At 38.5% G+C, this 25,757-nt stretch overlaps 4 protein-coding genes across 4 annotated transcripts in view; 3 read left to right on the top strand and 1 right to left on the bottom strand.

Moving 5' to 3' along the window:
* ppm1e (protein phosphatase, Mg2+/Mn2+ dependent, 1E) overlaps positions 1–3,143 on the bottom strand; it is a 45,827-nt gene extending 42,684 nt beyond the window's left edge. The window contains exons 1-2 of the mRNA XM_059351143.1: positions 2,363–3,143; positions 2,060–2,253 (exon numbers count right to left, since the gene is read on the bottom strand). Coding sequence (XP_059207126.1) covers positions 2,060–2,244 — 185 coding nt within the window. The 5' untranslated portion in view covers positions 2,245–2,253; positions 2,363–3,143. The remainder of the gene's footprint in view (positions 1–2,059; positions 2,254–2,362) is intronic.
* Positions 3,144–4,563: 1,420 nt separating this feature from the next.
* Positions 4,564–11,327, top strand: smg8 (SMG8 nonsense mediated mRNA decay factor). Its single transcript, XM_059352443.1, has 5 exons — positions 4,564–5,202; positions 6,071–6,974; positions 7,879–8,024; positions 8,497–9,381; positions 10,187–11,327. The coding sequence occupies exons 1-5, from the start codon at positions 4,579–4,581 to the stop codon at positions 10,397–10,399; spliced, it is 2,772 nt and encodes a 923-aa protein (XP_059208426.1). The 5' UTR covers positions 4,564–4,578; the 3' UTR covers positions 10,400–11,327.
* A 3,202-nt stretch (positions 11,328–14,529) lies between these two features.
* kcnj15 (potassium inwardly rectifying channel subfamily J member 15) lies at positions 14,530–15,549 on the top strand. The gene has a single exon (XM_059352195.1). It carries the CDS (start codon positions 14,530–14,532, stop codon positions 15,547–15,549), a length of 1,020 nt encoding a protein of 339 aa, XP_059208178.1.
* A 1,301-nt stretch (positions 15,550–16,850) lies between these two features.
* Positions 16,851–24,163, top strand: vps26c (VPS26 endosomal protein sorting factor C). The gene is made up of 8 exons (XM_059351735.1): positions 16,851–17,080; positions 18,049–18,192; positions 18,924–19,073; positions 19,247–19,327; positions 19,744–19,818; positions 19,906–20,056; positions 20,130–20,282; positions 23,918–24,163. Exons 1-8 carry the CDS (start codon positions 17,024–17,026, stop codon positions 23,998–24,000), a joined length of 894 nt encoding a protein of 297 aa, XP_059207718.1. The 5' UTR covers positions 16,851–17,023; the 3' UTR covers positions 24,001–24,163.
* Positions 24,164–25,757: the final 1,594 nt, after the last annotated feature.

Genomic DNA, 25,757 nt, shown 5'->3' with positions numbered 1-25,757 from the left:
AAGAGCCAGCCAACTTGTCTTTTCAGGTAGAAAGAGTGCTAAAATAATCTTAAAATATGCCTAAATCTAATAGTTTTAGCCAGACAATTTGTTAGCGTTTTAGCCCATGGTTGTCACATTTGTGTCCACTTTTGTCCTTTTTCCCCCCGCTTTAGCAGTTTCTTGAAATGTAGTGATGGTTCTTTCACCTCTTAAGCTTTGATTTTGGGGTGCAGGAAACAACAAATCTTGACAATGATGGATTATTAAGGGAAACCCTGACTCCATAGCATTTTCCTGTAATAACTTGGAGAATTACTGAAATCTATGTCGGACATTTGTACACCCCTGTCTTTGTTTCTTAGCATTTGTTTATTATTTAATTGAAAAAATAAAAACAAAGCTTATTTGATTAATTATTTTTTTGTTGGTCTTTAGGGGGAATAAAATAATTAAAAAAAAAAAAAAATTCTATTTAGGCCATATCGTCCAGTCTTACATGTTTCTATTTAAATCTGCACACATTTTGATGCTAAGCTTCCAGTTTCTTTAATGACTGCAGATTTCATCTACTCTTATTCAGCTGTTGCTCAAAGTGATCTTTGTTTCTTTTCTGCCTGTCAGTTGTCAGTCTGGTTGAACCACTGTACAGCATTTTGTTTTCCATGTCCGAAACAAAATAACATCTATTTGTAAAGAGGACTTTCTAAAACCTAAAAGCATCAACACCCATTCAGACATACAGAGTAGTCCTCTCTGACATCTCAAGCTTTGTGGTCATATTGCACGTTTCAATTGAAAATATATGTTTACAATGAATATACAAAGCATTTTCTATACAAAACCTAAAAATCAATTAATCATCTTCAGTGAATAGTTATGTGTGTGTGTATGTGTTGTCAGCATAGAACTGAAGGGGGAGGGTTCGCTGTGCAAGATGTTGAATGCTCAATGACCTTATATTCACCAGGGAGCCAATCAAACGTGGTAATTGTGACAAAGACCGTGTGTTGCGAATTAATACTGATATGGCTGCAACAACACATCTGTAGTCTCCATCTTGGTGAAAACACCTGACAGCACTACTGTCTGCAATGTGATCCATCCTGCCAACAACATATGCTCTCCATCACTGCTGGAGTGTGCCCTGACCTTCTGAGACACGTACATATAGTGCATATATATCTGTGTGGCAAACTGGACAGGAAAAGTGATTTTCAGACATGCATGCGAGCAGCCGTCCCCCTTGCCACTTATTGCCCTAGATGAGTCCTTCCACACTGTTCTCCCCAGCACAGTTTCTGCACCTATTTTGGATTCAAAACCAGGCCAGGCAGCAGAGCTCAGGGCAGAGCTCTTGTCGCTCCAGACTTTGGAAAGTTATTTTAAAGATTCTGACGAATTAAAATCATGCATACTCTATGTAGAGCATCTTCTTTTAAATCATCAGTATGAATTTGGTTGTTAAAATGCATCTTTGCTTGGCAGCCACCTTTTTTTAAAAGCAACATGCGGATGCAAAATGTCATGAAGTGGGATTAATTCCAGAGAAGCAGTGACAATTCAGTCTCGGATTTTAAGAGTCTGAACGATTGAGGCTAATAACGTAACCGGTGAGGTTATTTTTAGCCTGCATGAAGATGCGCTCAGCAGTGATGGCGATGGCTTCCTCCCCCTCCTACACCATCATGACGTCGTGCTGTTACGCAAAACCAGGGGTTCACCTTTTGTGGACCTCCAGCACCGTCACCACTGGCGTACATTTAAAGATATATAATACAGAACAATACCATACCGCCCCTTGTCGTGCGCAAGCTTTTAACTTCTGCTTTGTGTGCATTTCCTCTTAATGTTTCAGTAAAGACACTTGTATAAACTTGATGCTCGACACACAAAGCGGGACATGAAGCAGGTAGATGGCATCCTGCAAGGATTATCTGATGTGGACCCAGCCGGGGTCAACACAGCTCCCCGTTCACAACTCCCCTTCAAAACACGACCTTTTAAGCAGCTAACTTAATTTCCCCATACAGACACACAACAAACAACAATTAAAAAGACATAAAAGTGGACACTTAACTATTTGTAGAGGTGCTGGAGACACAAGTCGAGGCATTCCCCCTCCACTTCGTCCTCTGTCACCAGGTCCGACAAGGGGCGCATCGGCGGCGGGTCGCTCTCCTGCAGAGGCATTCTCATCTCCCGAAGAAAGAGCTCCAGGAACCGTCGGAAGGTTTTCTCCTCTGCTGTAGAGCTGGCCATCATCTCTCATTCCTGGACAGACAGAGACAGCTCCGCCCGTCAGTACACTAACTTCCCGGGCTGAGAAGAGAGTCGGTACCGAACTAACGTTAGTTGGACTGTCAGAGCACGAGCGGACTACCTGAATGAATGTGTAGCCTACTACCGGAGTGTCGCTGAACTACCGGTAAGACTGAAAGCAGCGGACCTGACTGGGGTGGGAGTGGACCGTCGGCGGAGTCTCCGGTTACACTACTGGACTCGCTGTCAGAAGCTGGACTGAGCCCCCCATTCAGAGCCTAGCGGGAGCGCGCACCGCGTTATCAGGGATTTCGGATGATCAGACGGCGTTGACGTCAGAGAGAACGCGGTGGTTTACGTACAGGTCGCGAACGCTCACGCAGCGCTCACACCCGTAGTCTGACGTCCGACCTTTTTAAATAGATGAAATCAAATAACAAGAGCTTTTGGTATGATGTTCCCAGCCTTTTTTTATTTACAAAATGATTTACCTTTAATTATTTACGTTGTGACTTAATTGTTCAAGCCTTTAAATGCATCTTAATTGTACATGTTCTGTTATATTTAAATCACTATACAAACACTACCTTATTGTGTGAAACTAATGTCTGAGACCTTTTCCTAGAAACGGAGGAGGATTGTTTGGTTGCATGTTGTATATCACAGCTATTTTTTTTAATCTTTGGAAAAAATGCCAAGAGCCAAACCAACACTCCTGCACAACATAACATTTTATGTAATATTGAAAACGAAAGGGCTATAGAGACCTTTAAGTTATTAAATTATTATAATATTATGCAATTAACATAACCCCTGGCATTATAAAATGTATTTCATTTTTATGGTTTTGTCTTCTTTATTTTTGTCATTTTTAAAATTATATTTCCTATTGTCTATGTATCAGTTTTTACCTCCATGTTCTGTATATAAGCAGGTGACAAGAAAGACAATATATCAATACAAATATATTTTTTTATCTTAATATATTTTTTATTTTAATATATTTATATATATATATATATATATATATATATATATATATATATATATAGTGAGCAAGTGACCTGTCTCAAAGGCTTTAAGCTTTAGCATTCAAAGTCTTGAATAACTGATGAAGAATATGATGGCGTGCAACATCTCATCATATGACTGCATGAATGAAGTGGTCTGCTGTATTGTTTTTTATTATTTTCACCATTTGTCATGTCAGTGTCTCTCCTTCCCTGTAAGATACACACGTCTATTTCAGTCATTACAAATTTAAAGTATAATTGCAAAATGTGTTTATGTCACTGTTACTTCAATTTGATGTTTGACCTTGATGTTTCTGCAATTTTTTTCTAATGCTGAAACAATTAATGCATTCATATTGACAAAAATATTATCTTACAACAATTTTCATCAACAATTAATCATTTAATTCATTAACAAGTAAAAAAATGCCAAAATGTATTTAATTCCAGCTTCTAAAATGAGAATCATTGCGGTTTTTCATGTTTTATATCACTGAATATATTTGTGTCTTACATCATTGGTTGCACAAAACAGGACACCTGAATATGTTAATTTTGACTCTTGGAAATTCTGGCCTTTTTCATTATTTCTTATTCAAGTTATTCAAATCATTTGCTGTCATATGCACAACAATTAGACTGTGAAGAAGTCATTGGCAATGACAAGTTTAGATCTCAGGCTAACTCCACATTGCTCAATAAATATGTATAAAAGGTTAAATAAATGAGCATCAAGACATAAAATAGAACAGAAGTTAAAATAGGTTGGTAATGTACGACATAATTAAAGAAAATATATAATGGTAGACAAGTTTACAGTAATTAAAAATGTATATAATTATAAAAAAAGACTTAAAAGTATAGACCAACAGTAAAATTATATTTATTATGCATGATGATAACAAACAATAAAAATGACATATTAACATAATATAATACTGTCAGGGCAGTTTCTTGCACTGAGCGCTTGTACTTTAAATACTATAATACAACATTTTCTCTATGATTCTTAAATACTTTAACTTAATCTTGTAAGGTTTAGTGTTTAGTGTTTAGTTGGAGTTTTTCTGCATTTATTTACAAAATACTAAACAAAATAAAAGTTTTTTTAATTTAATAAAGGGATAGTAAACAAAACTCCACAATTTTATAAAGCGTATTACTTATTTGTTTTTTGATGAACGGAGTGGTTTAAGTAGAGAATTCAGTTTTAGGTGAAATGGCAAAAACTTGGCAAGTCGGCAAACTTTGTATCCGTTCGGACATTTTAGTTTGCGAAACCGGAAATGTGTGCGTCATTATTTTCATTCCCCCGATTTTCAACATGAAGGAAGCAAACATGGCTTTCCCTGTGAGTATGGGGGCTCTGCTTCAGGCAGACCTCAAGGAGGATGCTGCTTACCGGGACGACGGTTTGTGTGTTGTCGGTATTTTCGGTAAAAGCAACATGCAGCCCGGGCCGCCGAAGGAGTCTATCATCAACAGTTTAGCGGACAAACACATCTTCTCGCTGTTCGGCGGGCCGGAGGACGGCGGCACCGCGGACAGCAACATCCAGGCTTTCTACCACCAGGAGAGCCGGGTGCTCTACCTGCTGCTGTCCTCCGTCTGCGACAGCCGGCAGCTGCTGCGGGCCTGCGAGTCTCTGAGCGCCGGGACCGGGCACTCGGATGCCCACGACTTCTGGAAAGGACTGGACAGACAGCACTGCCTCCACCTGCTCTACATGTTCTCCGTGTGCCACGTCCTGCTGCTCGTCCACCCCAACCAGACCTTTGATGTGACCTACGACCGGCTCTTCAGAGCCCTGGACGCCCTGCGGCAGAAGGTGCTCCCTCTGATCCGGGCTGCCATCAAAGACTGTCCGGTGTCCAAAGAGTGGAAGGTGAACTGTCGACCCTGCCCTCCACGGCTGCTCTTCGTCTTCCAGATGAACGGCCCCCTGAAGGTCGGTTTTTGTTTATGAAGTAATTTTTATACCCCTTTACCTCACTTTTGAAAAGTTACTCTGCAGTTCCTACAGGACAAGATGTGTCTGTCAAAACTCCAATACAATTATATATTAATTTTCTTTTCTCTGTTCAATTCGTTACATTTCTTTACCAACATCAGTCCTGATCATAATTACCAAATATTAATTTATTTTCATTATTTTAACCCTTTTAAATCCCAGTTTATTTACATAATGCCATTGTTGTTTTTTTATTAATTAAAAAAATCCCACACATGTTATTATTTTAATGTATAATTAATCTTGGGAAAATTTATTTTTTTAAAGTCTGGGAAATTCCAATCTGCAACAACTCTGATTTTGATGCTTTTTTATTTTTTGTGCATTGTTACATTAAAAACAAGTGTTCCCTTCCCAAAGCTGCTACAAAATATTTCATATTAACATTTTTTTTTACTTTCACTGAGTTAAATCTTTTAAACCAACATCAGTTCTATAACAACCAAATATTCATTTTAAATACTTTAAACCTTCAAATTCCAGATTGGTTACATTTAAGCCACTGTTTAATTATTTTTTATCACCCCCAAAAATGTTTAAAATGATTACCAATAACACTGATTTTGATGCATCTTTATGTTTTGAACAGTGCCAGATACAACTCCCAGCCCTTATTTGCCCCCACTGGGTAAAATGGCACAATCTGGTTTAAAATAGCAAAAGCAAATCAAAGAAGATCGAAGATGACATTAGACAGTCCTCTCACCCAACACTCCAGAACAAAGTGAACAAGCATAACTCTCAAATATCAAACTATTCCTTTAATATATTTTCACAAAAACTTAATTTTGTTGTTGTTCCTAAGGTTTCTGCAAACGGCTCAGAATCCGGAGGAAACCCCGACAAGCCCAAAAAGCACTCTCCCAGGCGGAGGCTGCAGCACGCCCTGGAGGACCAAATATACCGCATTTTTCGTAAAAGCAGAGTCCTGACCAACCAAAGCAGCAACTGCTTGTTCACCGTGCCAGCCAACCAGGCGTTTGTGTACGTGTTACCCTCAGCAGACGAGGACCCCGTGGGTGCCGTGCTTGGTCAGCTGCGGTCCAACTGCATCCTGTGTGAACCAGAATCCACCGTGGTGGTGTCAGGGCCAAGGCGTTATCAGCAGATTCGTCGTTCGGCTCGGCAGTCTGGCTTCAGTGTAGACACGGGCAGCATGTCAATGGGTGGTCAGCTTGTGGACTGCAGCTTGAAGGAATTCCTCTGGCAGCACGTGGAGCTCGTTCTGACCAAGAAAGGCTTTGACGACAGTGTTGGCCGCAACCCACAGCCTTCACACTTTGAGCTGCCGACCTACTCCAAATGGGTCCAGGTCGCCTCCAGACTGCACCAGGTCCTGATTAGCAACACAGATGATGAAATAGCAGAACTAGCCACAAAAGTGCAAGGCCAGCTGAAGGTTTTGGAGGGTTTTCTCGAGGCTGACACAAAGTTCTCTGAGAACAGGTGCCAGAAAGCTCTTCCACTGGCTCACAGCGCTTACCAGTCCAACCTTCCCCATAACTACACCACTACAGTGCATAAGAACCAGCTGGCCCAGGCTCTGCGGGTGTACAGCCAGCATGCCAGAGGCGTGGCCTTCCAGCGATATGCACTGCAGCTTCACGAGGACTGCTACAAGTTCTGGAGCAACGGCCACCAGCTGTGTGAGGAGCGAAGCCTGACTGACCAACACTGTGTTCACAAGTTCCACCTGCTGCCTCAGACAGGTGAACACCTTGTACTATTTTATAACCTCTGCTGCACTGCATCGCGGCTAATGAGTGTATATTCCAATAACTATCTGCACGTCTGCAGTAACTCCTAAAAAGTCAGTGTGCCCAGCTGACTTTTTGTTTTCAGAGGCTGTAGTGGGTTTTAACACCACAATGAAGATATTGGTGTCATATGAAACTAAAAGACCTAGTTATATTGTCAGGAAGGGCGAAAATAATGCTCCAAAGTTAAGTAAATTTTAGCAAGAGAAAACTACATGGCCATTTTCAAAGGGGTCCCTTGGCCTCTTACCTCAAGATATCTGATTTTTTAAAGGGGCTCTATAGGACATTTAGACATATAGACATTTATGATAATCCCAGGCAGTTTGGGTGAGAAACAGTGCAGTTTTTCTCATGCAGTACAAAGTATTTATCATTTGAATATTTCTGCATACTGGGGTCTTGAAATTGCTTAAAATGGATATCACTGGAAAGGTGAGGCTCTTGTGGAGTCAATGAGCCCAGTTTTATTTGTGTGTGATGATGATAGTCCACAGAGTAGCTCTCACTGTATAAAATGACCTGCTTTGACCTCCAGGATAATCACAGCCTCATGAAACTTTACCGAGAGCATTCAGAGGATGTGTGCCTCTTCTTGTATTGGTATTTTGACAAAATGGGGGGTTTCTCTGCTTATAGAACAGAAGTGCATGCCATACAATCGCAGAAAATAAAGAAACCATAAAAGAAATTTTGAAAACTAAATCACAGCATGGATTTTTCTGTGGTGTTCCTCCTCTTATTAGGTGTACTTATGTAGGATTTTTGACAATTTTTAATAAATCCTCAAGTGGTCAAAAAGAAGAAAAAAAATCAATAACACAAACAAATTACTTCTCACATTCATTTTCTGTAGGAGAGAAGCCAGACATGGATCGCAACCCACCCATCCTGAACCACAACAGCAGGGGGCGCTCCACCAGCTCCTGTAACTGTGGGAGGAAACAGGCTCCGCGAGAGGATCCCTTCGACATCCAGGCTGCCAATTATGACTTCTACCAGGTCAGGATTCACACAGCACAGGTCTTATTGCTATGGTGTTTTTACAATGCACTTCCTGGACTGTCTGTCTTTGTTTATAGAGAGGCGAAGTATATTAAATTCATACTTGATACTCCAATTGCTGCAAAAATTCTTTAACCCTGTGAACCCTGTGCAGTCTCTTTGTTCAGGCCTTGCTTTTTATTGATAGCTAGGTCCTGTACCTCTATGAAAACACTACAATCATGGCTAAAATGGCTTTTTTTAATCTCAAGGAGGGCTTTTAATAAAGGTTGAATAAAGGATATATATATATAAGTTTGACCAATATTGGAAAATGGGGGCTCCACATGCTGTACATATTGCACTTTTTTGCATTTTTACAATCTCTGCTTTCCATCTCTCTTGTCCTGTCTTCTCTGCTCTGTGTAAAAAATCAGTGCTGTGCTCTGCGTTTTAAATGAAATGGTTTAATAATGTTCTTTCTGAATAGATGCTGGAAGAGAAATGCTGCGGGAAACTGGAGAGGATTGAGTTTCCCGTGTTCCAGCCCAGCACTCCTGACCCAGCTCCAGCCTCCAACCAAGCTCAGCGACTCCCAAATGAGGCCTCAGGATCTGGTGAGGCGGAGAGGCTGAAGGAGCCAAGCACTGCTCAGAGCCACACACCTGGAGACACCAGCCTCAGCCTGGCTCTCAGTCTGGGCCAGTCCACAGACAGCCTGGGGCCCTACGGGGATGGAGATGGAACCGAAACCCAAGTCCAGCAAAAGAGGCCAAGCCTTGTTGACCGGCAGCCCTCCACGGTGGAGTACCTACCAGGTATGATGCACTCTGGCTGCCCCAAGGGCCTGCTACCAAAGTTCTCCAGCTGGTCGCTGGTCAAACTGGGCCCAGCCAAGTCGTACAACTGCCACACCGGTCTGGAACAGCCAGGCTTCCTCCCCGGCTCCTCCTTCCTCCTGCCGTGGGATTTGGTCATCCGCTCTCGGTCGGAGGAGGACACGGGATTGACAGAGCCTTTGGATGGGGGCACCTCCTCTTGGCCAGCCCCCAACAAGACCCTTGTTGGAAAGCGGGGGAGCACCGGAGGGCTTGGTCGGAGTCGCAGAAGGGACGACATGGCTCGGATCTTCGTGGGGTTCGAATATGAAGACAGCAGGGGTAGACGCTTCATCAGCTGTGGTCCGGATAAGATAGTGAAGGTGCTGGGACCAGGGGGTGCCAAAGATCCAGCCACCAGGGTGCTTAACACGGACATGCCGCTGTACATCCCATCCCCATCACAGGGCCGTGGCCTAAAGCCTCACTATGCTCAGCTGACTCGCCTTTTCATTGTGGTGCCAGATGCCTCGCTGGAGGTTACCCTCAACCCACAAGTGAGTCCACTTCACTTCTATGACTTCTCCATATTAAAAGTACATTTGCAAGTATATAGTGTAAATGACCTTTCCCAATCACTCCCAGACACTTATAGGTATGTCACACTAAATACAAAATTCATGTCAGCTAGATGAAGCAGAGGACACCCTGGAGTTAAATGTTAATATTTATTAGCTTGCAAAATACAGCTGTTGTGAAAGATACTGAGCGAGAGGAAAAGGGACATTCAGTGCATGCAAGTGTTCTAAAAACAAAAGGAAGTTAATTATTGTAGTTTGACCTACTGGCTTGGCTCGCTTATCAGTTTGGTCAGCTGTTGGAGCCACAGCAAAGCCTGTGAAGCATAGCTATTAGAGGCACTGAAGGTACCTAAGATGCATCGTATGTAAGTCATAACTCTGAACACACATATAAAACACATATTTTTTTAGATTCAATGCAACTGACACTTTCCAAAGATTATATTATCTTCTTATCATCATCTTACCATACTTTTAATGGTGTCAACTATAACTGTTATCTTGTGTGAAAGCTTTTGAAAGGTACTTAAGATAAATGTTCTTGGAGTCAAAAGTCAGTAATATGTGAACGCATAGATATGAAACACATATTTTTCGATTGCACCTTTAAAAATATTATCATCTCCTATGTAAACGTAGAACAAAAGTCTGCTTAAAAAGGATAGAATAGAGATGCTTTTTATAACTGCAGTTATAGTGTAAGTTGACATACACAGAATATGTATGTAGAGTTTGTTTGAATTAATGTATGTGGGTTTTTTTCTCCTCCTGTGTTTTTCAGGTACAGCCCGGTCCTCCTCCCTGCCCAGTCTTCCACCCAGAGCAGACCGATTTAGTGTTGCCGCCTGATGGTCTTTGGGTTCTGCGGTTCCCTTATTCCTACTCAACAGATCGCGGACCATGTTACCCCCCCAAAGAGAACCAACCACTCAACAACTACAAGGTTCTGCGAGGCATCCTGAAAGCCACGACTGCTAACCCTCCACCACAATAAACCTTTACTGTATGAAGGACTTCTTATTTATTTTCACCTCCTGATTTAGGCTGTGAATACTTCTGTTTGTCAGTTGGTGGCCCCCAGACCTCTAAAGACTACATCAGGTCATAGATCTGGTTGGATTTTGTTGCTAACTGATTCATTAGGTGCACTTAAAGATCCAAACTATTAATTTAAATGTTGGGTGAAATGCACATGGAGGTGCTTACAGCGCTTACGACTACGTCATGGTTATTGGAAAAGCTAAGTTTAACAGAAAACCTCAAACCAGTTTTTAAAGGTTTAAACATTCTTGCGGTCATTTTGGGAAAATCTCAAATTGGGGGGAGGAAATTGTCGTTTTAGTCTGGACTGAGGACTGAAATGGAGAGGAAAAGATGCATTTAACCAGCTGAATGTGGAAAGCTCCTGTAGGAGTAGGACTGTAAAGAGGCGATTAGTATCAATCATGTGTAATCATGTGTATTCTGGACCATTTCACTTTAAGTCCCCCTATTTACCATTTATTAACATTTTAACTACTGTAAAGAAGTTGTATGTAGATATTAATCCTTATTAATGTATTTTTCAGCGACTTCTACTTTCTGTCAGCTGTGGGCACCCATAAGTGTAGGCTGCAGATAACATATTACTATATAGTACAAAAGGATATGTCTTTCTAAGTTATAATTACTGACAAATATTGTACATTAACTTTACAACTACATTTTATTGTATTATAAACCTTTAGTTTAATGTTCATGCCCTGCTCATAAATACAAAAAAGGGGGACATAAAGTAAGTTGTTTGCTGTATTCTGCATCATGTGTCTTATTACGATTACACTGATTACAACTTAGACAGACACCTCATACACTGGGGACTGGAGGGGAACATGTTCATGTTATTCTGTAAATAAAACAAGTGTTTGTCATTTTTTGTCAGATGTTATTATTTTATTTAATTCAATGGCCACCTACAAGAGAAAATCTTGTAGATTTCAGTATATTATATATTGCATTACACATTTTGTCCACTAGCTGGGGTTGGACTCCTTCGACTTGTTTTACATTGTCCATTTGTGGTGAAAAAAGTCAACTAAAGTCAAACCAAGAAATCAATGAGTCGGTAAAATTGCACATATTGTACTTTTTGAACAAATCCATTGCACTTTAAAGAGCTTTACAAATGACTGACAAGAATTAGGGTGTTAAAAGTAGTAAAATAAAAATAATTCATAATAATCACCAATTATATAATAAAAATTGATTGAATAAAGAAAAATAATGATGCAAATTAATGAAACCCAAAAACTATAAGACACAACTAGGACTGAACAATTTACAAAAGAAATTTGCCACAAAAAAACCCTATAAAATTAGGATTTAAATATATATATATATATATATATATATATACACATGTATCAATTGTGATATATAGTGTGATTTTTTTCATTTTATTTTTTGTATGGATCGGTTCCAAACAAAAAGTCTGTACAATATGATTTGTAAGTCGGGACCTGGGAACATGTCGTACGTGTTTTATTGGTACATGATTCATACAATGAAATTACACTGTCAGTTTTACTGCTGGCTACGGAGAGATCAAAGTTGGAACAAGGAAATCAATTAGTGATCTCATACCTTAGCAACACACATACAGCGTCTTCAGGAATGTGGGCAATAACAATCAGGTTAATAACAAAGCTAAGACGTGTCATTCAAGGTCATAAAGTTTAACAACTGGTGGCTAAGTTTTAAAGAAACATGCAACATGAACTGTATATATTTTAAAAGTTAGAAACTGACAATTTACATTGTAAATCACAGTTAAACTGCTTTCAGCTCTTGCATCTGACGCCCTTCAAAGTCATACATAAAAAACACTGCACACTGCTTTAAGCACTTCAAACGAGACTTCAACTGCTTTCATGCATATGCTTCAGATGACATATTCCAGTTTTTAAGTTTTATCCATAGACTGTATATATGTTGACACTATCCTCACTTCACTTCAGTTCCTTTCAGCAACTAATAATTCAGCACCAATGCTGCTGTTTTGATGCAGGTCTGAATCCCTGTTTACGCATTATGTGAATTTCATATTTTTCTCTTACTTTTACTGCTAAGTGTTACGTTATTGTGTTGCTTAAGCTAGATAGCTAGCGTCTTCCTTCAAAATTCCCACTCTTTTTTCACAATATCTAATGAAACTCCCTCATTATATTTCTCATATTAAAGGCTGGTATGTGTATCCTGTTTCTGATTGTCTTTAAAATAGTTTGGTTAGGCTAGCTAGCCAGAACTCCAGTAAGCTAACATTGCTAGCTATGCCCCCTCACACACTACATGTAATTCAAGCTCTCGTACAGAAGGCTAATATTGCTATAATGTTATTATCATAACATAATTGAGGTATTTAAGCCTTTTAGACTTACACAAATACGTTTCTTACTGTTGTAAGTTATTGTGTTAGATGCTGGTATACATACTTTATTACAACCCAGATTCTAAAAGACTTAGGATGTTAAATGAGTGCATATTATTTACAAAAAAACACAAAATTCCTAGACTCTCACACCATAAATGTTACTGTTACACAAATACATTTCCAAAGCTTCAAACACACTATCTGCAAATATTTTGGCTGGGAGTATGCATATGTTTTTCTATTATTCTTTTTCTTGTTTTCATCCGGTGTCAGAAATTTAAATTTATGCAATTATTTGTTTATTTACTCAATCATTAATTCATACTTGTACTGACACCAAGAGTGTCCCAAGAAGTCCAAATGTCCTTCAGAGAACTTTCTGTAAACAATACATCTGGGTTGTGGGAAGCAACAACAACCATTAAAGGATCAAAACAAACTTTCAAGTGTTGAGGGTTGCTGTTCTCATCTGTGGACAGGTACGGGGGGAGGCGGAGAGATAAAAGCCAGCCCACATGCAGATCACAGTTTACAGCTTTTGTCTCTCATTCTTGTTGGACCCTGAATACGACTGTGCCAAAGTTCAGCGCTAACAGCTCAGGACAATAGAAAGAAAGAAGACACTGAACTAGATGTTCTGTAGCAGCTTCGTCTTACAGATTGTCTGTGACACACCTGAGACAGGGGAAGGCAAACACCTGAAACTATTTAACAGTGCAGCGGGATGTGAGTATAATACACAGATTTGTCAAGGAATCAATGATTATTTGAAGTGACAGCGAGTGTTCTTGGGCTTCTGCAATGCTTTACTACAAGGTTAACTTTCAACTTTTTGTCATTGCGTTGGGACACAGCAGCAACTGTAACAGAAGTAAATGATTTAGACACTGTGAGTTTAGCCGTACATTTTATTAATATTTTTATTAATTACATGTGAAATTTTTATTTCATTATTATTTGGTGCTATTGTGTTGGATCCTCTGCTGTATTTTTGTCCACTTTAGTTTAGAGGACAAATATTGAGCAACTTTAAAGGAACATTACAAAGTTTTAGCATAGTTTGAACTAATGTACACTACTTAAATATAGTTTTGAATTGCTGATTATTTTTATTTTGTGAGTTTTGAAGTGCATCGAAGATATTTTACTTTACTTTTAATTGAAGGCTGTTGAAAAAGTAGATTTGGGTTGTTACATTTGACATGAAACCGTGTCCAAATAATAATAAAAATAATACATTTGATTTTTATAGTGCTTTTAAAAGGTACTCAAAGTCGCTTAACATAACAGAATACAGTATTTTACACATCAGTGAGCACTACTAAAAGGAGTTTAAAGGGAGAAGACAATGAGAATAGTATTTATTTTTCTAAAAAAAGTCTATCAATACTTACACACTCGTAAACAAAACTCACCCACAACAGTTAATGAAACAGCTGTCAACTTTAAAATACTGCTTACACTTATAACAATATAACATGATTAGAGGTAACAGTCTTCACAATCTGTAAACATTCGGTAAAGTATTCAGATCAGAGCCGACCATAAGGGGGCAAAAAGGGGAAAGCCATTTCTGTGGGCTGGCCTAGTTTTAACTACTTGAGTAGATGTGCTCGATATTAATGCATTTTTTTGGTCTTTTGTCAGTCCTTCCATTGGTGATGGTATTCTGAGACCTCAGAAGTCACAAGCAGTTTTGATCAACCCAGAGCAACATGGCGACCAGGAAGGCCGAGGTCCAGCGAAGGATTGTGTCCAAGGACGGCCACAATAACGTGCGTATTGACAACGTGGAGGGCATGGTGAAGCTGTACCTGCATGACATCTGGACCACTGTGGTGGATATGAAGTGGCGCTACAAACTCACTCTGTTTGCCTCCACCTTCGTCATGACGTGGTTCATCTTTGGGGTAATTTTTTACTTTATCAGCATGGGCAACGGAGACTTTGAGCCCGATCGGGATAAAAACCATACAGTCTGCGTGGCCAACGTTGAGACCCTCACTGGAGCCTTCCTGTTCTCTCTGGAGTCGCAGACGACCATCGGTTACGGTTATCGTTACATCTCAGACGAGTGCCCTCTGGCTATCTTCACTCTGGTGGCTCAGCTCGTCATCACCGGCCTGGCTGAGATCTTTGTCACCGGTGCCTTTCTGGCCAAACTGGCTCGCCCAAAAAAACGAGCAGAGACCATCAAGTTCAGCAAGTCGGCGGTGATCTGCCGGCGCCAGGGCAAGCTGTGTCTTATGGTGAGGGTGGCCAACATGAGGAAGAGCCTTCTGATCCAGTGTCAGCTGACGGGAAAGCTCCTCCACTCCAACGTGACGGAAGAAGGCGAGAAGACACAAATCCACCAGAGCTCTGTGAACTTCTACATGGACTCCAGTGGAGAGTGCCCCTTCCTCATTCTCCCGCTCACCTTCTACCATGTTCTGGACGAGCACAGCCCGCTAACAGGACTCAACGCCGCAAACCTGCAGACTCGAGACTTTGAGCTGCTGGTGACCCTCAACGCCACCATGGAGTCGACGGCTGCCACGTGCCAGAGCCGCACTTCCTACGTCCCGCAGGAGATCCTCTGGGGCTACGAGTTCAAGCCTGTGCTGTTTAGCACCAACGGCGGCCGCTATGTGGCAGATTTCAACTTTTTCGACAAGGTGCAAGTGAGCAACGATGCAGCCTTCCTCAGTAACAACACAGAGAAGCTCAAACTGGAGGAGGACTATAAGAAATAATAGAGGACTAATGTATTGATGTAATGGTGATATGTTAGTTTGGCCTGGACCAGTATATGTAAGTCTGTGTGCCAGTCAGTGTATTCTAAAATCAATGACCCCTTATTCAAACAAATACTATTCAATGGTGCCCCCAGAAAATTTTCTTACAGGTGGCGAGATGGAGCCACTGAAAATCTTTGGATGGCACACCAAAACCAAAAGCCAAAACTGAATTTTGGGTATCCTAATGTGCTGTAGGTGTTTTTATATAGGTTAGTTGAACATTGTGTCATTATGAGAATAAAAGCAACATTTTGTACAACTGATATTTTTCACATTTTAGACACACCATGATTCCTGGCTAAATATGTAAGCTTTGTTTGTTATGTTATTAGGATAAGCAGATGGTAATGGTAGAATAATAATAGATTGTACATAGTGGTACATAAGAGGTGTATGATGTAGACTTTAAAGGCTTTTTGTTTTGTAAATAAAGATTTCAGCAGGACTTTTGCAACAGAGTATTCTTACACTGAAGTATTTCTACTTTTTTTAAAGGATTTAAATACGTCTTCCAACAATGCTTAGTTCATGTTTTGATAGATTCCACTGACCCAGTATAGGTAAAAGTGTAATAGAGAATAGACAGAAGGATAAGTGAATGGAGCTGTTTGAAGGACAAAACAGGTTCAGCCACCAGCTCCACAGTATCAGGTTGTTTTAAACTGTTGTTTTGGCAACGCACGTCGTGTGGCGACTGTATCTGGTAAAAACAAACTTTAAATCCAAAACACACACTGATCTTTGAATGCCAGAGCCAGAGACGTAACATTTCTATCAACAGGAACCTAATTAAGAACTGCTTAGCTAGAAACATGTAAAGGTTGCAGCCCTGATGTCAGAGCATCTTAAATAAATAAATAAATACATATATATTCTTTTTTCAGAACACCCAAGGCCACCCCTGAGCCTTCACAGTTAAAGTTGTTTTCTTAAACAGTAGGAGGCTATTTAATAATTAATTTTGATTACATGAAGGGTTGGTTCATATTTATTACAAAAAAAAAGAGAGGAGAAAGAAAAATATATTTTCTTGCTTACATCTATCTAATCGTGCAGAATGTTTTGGGATGTTTACTTGTAGTGCTCACAGCCTTGAACAATTACATTAAAATAACCTACTCTTAACAGGTTTCATTGGGGGTATTTGTATTTAGTATGTATTTCCCGTGGAACCTTTCTAGGAAATGTGAAAATATTTTTATTGTGGAACTTTACTTTGAAAGATTCCGCCGACGAAGCCTTTTCGGTTTAAATGCTGCTTTTAATCTGAAGGATGTGGCCCGGAAGTGGCATAGTTGCTACTCGTCAGGATACAAACGGGAAGAGTAAAAGCTAATATAAATAAAACACTTTGTTTGCTTGTTTGCATTAACAAAGACAATCCGGAACCAGCTATTTTAAATGTCTGTCTGATGTGTGATGGTCAGAGATGAGCGTCACTTTGGATATAAGACTGAAAAGAGCAAACAAAGTTTACCATGAAGGGGTAAGTAACGTTAACCACAGTTAGCTTGGCTAGCTAACAAGCAGCGTCTGCATGATGTTTATTTAATATTAACGATACTGTTTAGGTTCTTTAACGTAAATGTTACGTGTATTTTATTAAGATGCTGTGCTAGCTTGTTTGTTGGGTAGTTAGCTAGGAGGCGTCTTCCTCTCTGCACGTGACCAGCAGCTGATTGTCTGGGTGTTACGACAAAATCTGTCACCCGTCAGATTCTTTGCCGCGAAGAGAGCGACTAATTTGATTTAGGAACTCACGGATGGATTTATCAAATGCCAGATGTCGAGTGTAACTAAGTACATTTACTCAAGTAAAATTCTGAAGTACTTGTTATGCACACACTCAGATTGTTATAGATATTCAAAATGATGGGGTTATTATATTTGATGCATTTGTGTTAGTAACATTTACCAGGGTAGGGCTTATTTTCGTTACTTAATACAATGGTATATGGTTTAATTTGTAAAAATGCATAATCATTCTAAATTGATCATGTTTTTCAGGTTAAACCTGACAAGTAACTTAATCTGCCAGCTGAATGTAGTGAAGTAACAAGTATAATATTTGTGCATCCGAATTGTACTTAAATACAGTACTTGAGTGAATGTACTTTGTTACATTCCACCACACACAATTATATATTGAGTACTCCTTAATATTGGGATTACCAGGGTTGTTAATGCTGGATTAATCAAATTAGTGTGGGCTTTAATTGAGGGTTTTAGTATCTGCATCATTGTATGCTTTAATAGCTGTGGGATCAAAAAAATATGGTTTTGATGTTTTTTTTAATGAGGTTGCACTTGTGTATGCCATATGCATTAACACAAGATGATGACTGACAATTTTAAAGGCCAAATATGTCCTTAGTTAGGCACAAAGTTTTAATAATAAAAAAGGGGACGGTTGTGGTCATGGACTTCTTCCTAACAGTGCTGCATTGTGTGCAGGAAACTGTGGCTGGTGTCATCTTGCTGGTGTGTAAGGAGGCGTTGCAGCACCACGGCATCTCTCTGAACATGGAGGGGCTGGTGAACCTGCAGCTGAGCTCCAAGAGTGTCGGTGTCTTCGAGGCTTTCTACAACTCAGTCAAGGTGAACTGAAGTCTGTCAGAAGGTCTGCTGTTTAAAATGGAAGCCTTCTTTCTATAATGATTAGCTCAATCTGTCACTCATCCTTACAGAAAAAAAAGGATATAACACAAAATAGCAAAGCAAAAAATCTATGCATTGATTATTTTTTACTCATCCTTAAGTACATTTTCCTGATTATACTTGCATAGTTTTTACTTCAGTAACATTTTCAATTAAGAATTTGTAGTGAAGCATTAGTGGTTCTACTTTAACAGATCTGAATACTTCTTTCAACGCTGGTGAAACTCGGGCTGAAACTCGGGCTGAAACTAACATTTTAAAATGTTTATATTATCAATTATTCTGCCGATTTCATTCCTGATTAATTTTGTCTCTAAAAAAATGTAGGACTTGTTTTTTAATTCTTCAGATGTCTTCCTTAGTCTGACCAAAACCCAGAGACAAATATTAGACAAAGAAAATGTACTAAATTCTTACTACTGAGAATGTCCATGTTTTTGCTTGATTAATAATTTAAACCATCAACAAATTTTCGATTTGTTGACTAATTATGTCAGCTGTAATTGAAGCAAATACTGTTTAGTCAAACGTTAAAGCACGCCAGCAGTATCAGGATAAAGGCTCTAAATCTCCCACTAAACTTGACAACACGATGTTAATGTTTTTAATGCCTACAGACAATGAACTGTTGCTGATGTTAATCAGACCTTCCTCACTCCTACGTTTTTCAGCCCATCCAGCTGATCAGCAGTAACATCGAGGTAGCCAAGGCCGGAAAGATTCCAGGAGGCAAGACTGAGATCCCCTTTGAGTTCCCTCTGAACACGAAAGGCAACAAGGTGCTGTATGAGACCTACCACGGAGTCTTCGTTAACATCCAGGTGAGCGAGGGACACAGAGTTTGAATCTGACGCCACATGAGATCTTGGATTATTTTGTTACCCAGACAGGAATGAACTTCCATGTAAAACAAACAAAAAAATCACAAAGAAGCTGCAATGTGTTTGAAATTCAGTTTACCAGTCAGTAAATCATCCTCTGGTCTTTTCCTCAGTACACCCTCCGCTGTGACATGAAGCGCTCTCTGCTGGCCAAAGACCTGAGCAGGAACTGTGAGTTCATTGTGCACTGTCAGGTGAGTGAAACACATTTTAATTCTGATAAACTTCTCTGGTGATGTAAATAAAACAGTTTAAAGCTGTGAAGATTGCTTATTGCATTAGTATATCTCTTGTCATGTATCATATGTGTCCTCCTGTTTGCCCTCTGAGCCAAAAAAAAAGCTTTTTAGGGTGTTGACACATTTTATTCATTGTAGTCTAATTTCTCTCTGTAATATAAAAGGGTTGTACATTTATCAAGCCACTATAATCATGGCTAGAAGTAGGGAGAACTCAAAAATGAGCTGAAATGAACTGTTGATCTGTAATCCCCCCCTAAATTTCAAGGAGGGTTGGAGTGGAAGACGTGGAACAGAAAAACACAAAGGAAAAAAAAACCTCAGGTATGATGTTGAACTCTGTTTCATATGTTGCTCTGTTTGATTATCAGCCTCAGAAAGCTAAAGTTGTCCCCACGCCAGTCAACTTCACCATCACGCCAGACACCCTGCAGAACACCCGCGAGGTAAGAAGCTATATTTTATTTTATTACTTTTATTTTTAAAAAAACAACCATAAATCTGTACAGAGAGTTTGAACTTTCTGCCTTCAGAGGAGTGTACTGCCCAAGTTTCTAGTCCGAGGCCATTTAGATGCCACCAACTGTGTGATCAGCCAGCCGCTGACTGGAGAGGTGGTGGTGGAGAACTCAGATGTCCCCATAAAGAGTATTGAGCTGCAGCTTGTGCGAGTTGAGACCTGTGGTGAGTTCATACATTAACCTTTTATGTTTAAACAGTAGAGGTGGTGGTTTTTCTAAATATCCTTTGTGTTCAGGTTGTGCTGAAGGTTACGCCAGAGATGCCACAGAGATTCAGAATATCCAGATAGCTGAAGGCGATGTCTGCCACGGGCTCCCTATCCCCATCTACATGGTGTTCCCCCGGCTGTTCACCTCCCCCACACTGGAGACCACCAACTTCAAAGTCGGTCAGTGAATTTATGACAAACCACATTGTGACATTTTTATAATGACATTTATGACATACTATACAATTACTTTTTATTACATTTATGGCATACAAAAATTACTTTTTTCAGTGAAATGTATTACATCATACTATGCCTTTTGAATGAAATGTATGACATACTGTAATAAAATGTTTTGGACATTTTTAAAGAAATATTTGACTTTGACACTGACATTTTTTCTCTATTTTCTTTACATACTATACTATGGCATTTTTTGGGCATACTATAATATATTTTTTGACATAGTATACAATTATATGTATCAGTATACTATAATATGTTTGGTTTGTTTTGGACATCCCATAATTTGGTGTTTTTCTTTCATTTTTGGACAGATTATGCTATAATATCTGACGACTTACCATAATAGGACAATTTTAGGTTTCTGGGCATTTTAAATTGTATCACTTTTTTTTACTTGTTTTCAACATGCTATAATATGACTTTTTTAATTTTTGGACAACTTTTAATTTGGTGTTTTTCTGTCATTTTTAGACAGATTTTACTATAATACAATTACAACACACTATAAGGGGCTATTTCAAGCATTTCAAAATTTTAAAAAAAGTGAACTGTTTTGACTTTTTTTCAACCCTGGCATATGATGTTCTTTTTTTTTTTTTTTTTTTTTTTAAAGTTTTGGACATTCTATGTTATCTTTTTTTACTTTTTCAACATACTATACTATACCTTTGTTTTTTTTTTGGACATCCTATAATATGGTGAGTTTTTTACATTTTATTTTTAAGTCTTTGTATTAGAAATTTTAAAGACAAGGGTTACAAACAAAACACAATAAACAAACAATAAACAGATAGTAGCGCTACAAGACTGGTTCATAAAGTTTAAAAAAAAAAGCGACATCAATAATGAAGCAAACAGGGCAGCATTCCTGTACAGCAGCCCCCATCAAACAAAAAGTACCATAAATGAGTCAACCCCATGTCCATTGTCCTCAATACAGGCATGTGGTAATTGTCCATCATATTATCTATCTATATTGAAGTCCTAATTGTAGTCCACTCCCAAAAGTTCCAGTGGTCTCCTCCATTTATACCAAAAAATATGAGTCCTTTTATTGATGTAATGTCCAAGTTTTTCCAGAGTCACCACCTCTGACATCAGAGATGACCACATGGAAACAGAAGGAGGGTCATCACCGACCCACTTCACCATTATGGCTTTCCTAGCTAGCATTAAAAGTGACTGAATCACATCTTCATTATTTTTATAAGAAACAGGGACCTTCCCGAGCAGACAGAGAAGTGTGTCTGCTGACACCTGCTGACCTATTGCTGTACTGCCACCTGTGTATCCTGCCTTCCAAAGCATTTGGATTTTTTTGCAAACCCACAAACAATGGAACCTGGTACCTACATGAGATTTATATTTGAGACAGATCCTGCATTATACTTACTATGGATATATGGTGATTTGTAGACCTGATGCAAGATATCTGTTAAATAGAAATTTTGGAAAGCAGTCACATAATCTCCCCCCACACATCATCAGACTCTTCTATCTTATTAACATTTCTTTGAGACTATGACCTTTTTTAAAAGTTATTTTCTCCAACCTATGGTATGGCTCTTTTTTTGAAGCTATTTTAAGCATTTTAGAATATTTTAAGAGTGAATTGCTTTGACTTTTTTTTCAACATATATATATATATATATATATATATATATATATATATATATATATATATACAGTTGAAACCAGAAGTTTACATACACTATATAAAAAGACACATATGCTTTTTTTCTCACTGTCTGACATGAAATCAGACAATCACTTTTCCTGTTTTAGGTCCGTTAGGATTACCAAAATTATTTCTATTTGCTAAATGCCAAAATAATGAGAGAAGGATTTTTTTAGACAATTTTTTTATTACTTTCTTCAAAGTCAGAAGTTTACATACACTAACATCATTGTGCCTTGAAACAATTTGGGAAAGCCCAGATGATGCTGTCATGTCTTTGGAAGCTTCTGATAGGTTTATTGACAACATTAGAGTTAATTCGAGACACACCTGTGGATGTATTTTATGGCACACCTGAAACACACTGCTTCTTTGTGTCAAGTCATGGGAAAGTCAAAAGAAATCAACCAAGATATCAGGAAGAGAATTGTGGACTTGCACAAGTCTGGTTCATCCTTGGGTGCAATTTCCAGATGCCTGAAGGTGCCACATTCATCTGTTCAAATAATTATACCCAAGTATAAACACCATGGGAATGTCCAGCCATCATACCGCTCAGGAAGGAGACGGACTCTGTGTCCCAGAGATGAATGTGCTTTGGTCCAAAATGTGCATATCAACCCAAGAACAAAAGCAAAAGACCTTGTGAAGATGCTGGCTGAAGCTGGTAAGAGTGTGTCATTATCCAGAGTGAAACAAGTACTGTACCAACATGGGCTGAAAGGTCACTCTGCCAGGAAGAAGCCATTACTCCAAAAGAAACATAAAAACGACAGATTACAGTTTTGTTAGACCAAAAATTAAGGTCTTTGTCCCTGTGTGCATTTGCAAACTGTAATCTGTCATTTTTATGTTTCTTTTGGAGTAATGTCTTCTTCCTGGCAGAGTGGCCTTTCAGCCCATGTCTCAGGACTCGTTTCACTCTGGATAATGACACACTCTTACCAGCTTCAGCCAGCATCTTCACAAGGTCTTTTGCTTTTATTCTTGGGTTGATATGCACATTTTGGACCAAAGCACGTTCATCTCTGGGACACAGAGTCCGTCTCCTTCCTGAGCGGTATGATGGCTGGACATTCCCATGGTGTTTATACTTGGGTATAATTATTTGAACAGATGAATGTGGCACCTTCAGGCATCTGGAAATTGCACCCAAGGATGAACCAGACTTGTGCAAGTCCACAATTATCTTCCTGATATCTTGGTTGATTTCTTTTGACTTTCCCATGATGTTACACAAAGAAGCAGTGTGTTTCAGGTGTGCCATAAAATACATCCACAGGTGTGTCTCGAATTAACTCTAATGTTGTCAATAAACCTATCAGAAGCTTCCAAAGACATGACAGCATCATCTGGGCTTTCCCAAATTGTTTCAAGGCATAATAATGTTAGTGTATGTAAACTTCTGACTATGAAGAAAGTAATAAAAAATTGTCTAAAAAAATCCTTCTCTCATTATTCTGGAATTTAGCAAATAGAAATAATTTTGGTAATCCTAACGGACCTAAAACAGGAAAAGTGATTGTCTGATTTCATGTCAGACAGTGAGAAAAAAAGCATATGTGTCTTTTTATATAGTGTATGTAAACTTCTGGTTTCAACTGTATATATATATATATATATATGACGCTTATATTGAAGTTTTGTACACTGTTATTATGATCAACGTTCTATTCTAAAGAGTTTCAGGCACTTTTGGACAAACGTCACTTTTTTTATTTAATTAATTTTTGGACATACTAAACGATGACCTAATGGTATACTATACTGTTACTTTTTAAAATTGTACATTTTATGACATGTACAAGACTATGACTTGCATGTTTGTTATTATCGTATTCGACAGATATGAAAGTTGTCTCAAACTCCTGTGTTTGTCACTGTTTTTCAGAGTTTGAAGTCAACGTCGTCATCGTGCTTCATGATGATCACCTGATCACAGAGAACTTCCCTCTGAAGCTGTGCAGAGTCTGAAGCCACATCAGCACTGAGATGCTCCCTCCAATGGAAGACTTTCTTTATGATTATGTGAATTAAGATAAACCGGAACGAACATGAATATGAGTATTTAAAGACAAGTTTTTGTTAAATGTAAAATTTTACCTTTTTTAAAGTAATTAAAAACAAATACAATATATGTCCTTGTTGTGTAACATTTTATTCAGGCAATTTTTTACAAAACCACATGTAGAGGATGACTCAAAATCCTCTTCTGGAGATTTGAAGTATTTCAAAGAACAGAAAGTGTGGAATGATTCCTATTCTATTTACACACGCAAAAAATAATATATAAGATTTATCACTTTTTTTTTTAAAAAACTTTTTTCCCCCAACATACCATAGTATGACTTTTTTTTTTTTCAATTTTGGACATCCTATAATTTGGTGTTTTAATTTGTTATCATTTTTTGGACATGCTATTCTATAGTATCTATCAACAGACTTCAACCATTTTAGGATTTTGGGGCAGTTTAAAATATCATCTCCTTTTTTAAAAACTTTTTTTTCAACATACTATAGTAGGACAATTTTGGACATCCTGAAATGTGTTTTTCTGTCATTTTTGCACAGATTTTTAACTTTTTTCAACACACTGTAAAAGGTCCATCTGTAGCATTTTGCTGCATTTAAGCAAAATGATCTTTTTTTACTTTTTTGTCTATACGATGCTTTGTTTTGTTTTATGGACATCCCATAATTTGATGTTTTTCTGTCATTTTTGGACAGATTACTCTATTAGATATATATGTGCATGACATATTGCACAGTTGAATATTATTGCACAGTTGAAAGGTTGATGTACAAGTATTCACTGAAAATCTGTTTACACATAGAGAGGAGAGGACAAGACATTTTTACAATATGTATATGTGGAGATACATTTTTTCCCAATTAGTCATGACACTTGTGGGCACTTGGAAACTTGTTGTAAGTATAATATTTTAATTGATAAAAAAAACCCCATAAGAACCCATGGTGACACCCGTGTAACAAACACTTTAAATCTTCTAGAATCTCACATATTCAGCTTTATGCTTCACCTTAACTCATTAAGTCCCTAAGCGATGTATACTCAACACCCTGGTGTGGCTAAGTTTAAACCAATTTAACAATTCTAATCCATTAAGAGGATGTCCTGTATGACATTTAACCATAAATCAAAGAATAGCACAAAACTTTTACTTTTTTCTGTCATAAACTGGAAGAAACACACAGTTTTGCTGTAAAAATATAACATTTTCATGCAAAATTTATGGAGAAATACCATGATATGTGAATGAATGACACAATTACCCTAAAAATAACAGGATTATTCAGTCTAAATTACAGTTTTTGCTGATATACACCTATGATATACACTCACTGTAATTTTTACGGTGAAGTTCTGGCAACCACAGCTGCCAGTATTTTTTTCCGGAAATTAAACCGATTATTTTTTACAGTGCAGCATTGGAGAACAATGAAATTATTTCAATTTAGCCTTGCCTTGTTGGTAGTACATTTATATATGTACGAGAGACACCAGATAAAATATTCTGGGAAATGAATGTACAGACATCTTGCCAGAAAACAGACAAATGGACAGGACCAGAACAAATCACAAAGATCTCCTTCACACTGTTAGCAGAATGAGCAGTTCACGTCAATGTCCTTTTTGCATCTACGTATAAATTAACTTGCTTTAAGAATTACTGGGTCTGGGTTCTAATGGGTTAAATAGTTAAATGTAA

This window comes from Centropristis striata, chromosome 15 (genome assembly GCF_030273125.1).
Source record: "Centropristis striata isolate RG_2023a ecotype Rhode Island chromosome 15, C.striata_1.0, whole genome shotgun sequence".
Classification (NCBI taxonomy): Eukaryota; Metazoa; Chordata; class Actinopteri; order Perciformes; family Serranidae; genus Centropristis; species Centropristis striata.
This window is presented reverse-complemented; position numbering and strand designations above follow the sequence as displayed.

Coding starts and splice junctions, on each gene's coding strand:
- smg8 (XM_059352443.1), top strand. CDS start 4,579: ATGAAGGAAGCAAACATGGCTTTCCCTGTGAGTATGGGGGCTCTGCTT. Junction 6,975..7,878: donor CCACCTGCTGCCTCAGACAG/GTGAACACCTTG, acceptor CATTTTCTGTAG/GAGAGAAGCCAGACATGGAT. Junction 9,382..10,186: donor AGGTTACCCTCAACCCACAA/GTGAGTCCACTT, acceptor TGTGTTTTTCAG/GTACAGCCCGGTCCTCCTCC.
- kcnj15 (XM_059352195.1), top strand. CDS start 14,530: ATGGCGACCAGGAAGGCCGAGGTCCAGCGAAGGATTGTGTCCAAGGAC.
- vps26c (XM_059351735.1), top strand. CDS start 17,024: ATGAGCGTCACTTTGGATATAAGACTGAAAAGAGCAAACAAAGTTTAC. Junction 19,074..19,246: donor GAGTCTTCGTTAACATCCAG/GTGAGCGAGGGA, acceptor TCTTTTCCTCAG/TACACCCTCCGCTGTGACAT. Junction 19,328..19,743: donor AGTTCATTGTGCACTGTCAG/GTGAGTGAAACA, acceptor TTTGATTATCAG/CCTCAGAAAGCTAAAGTTGT.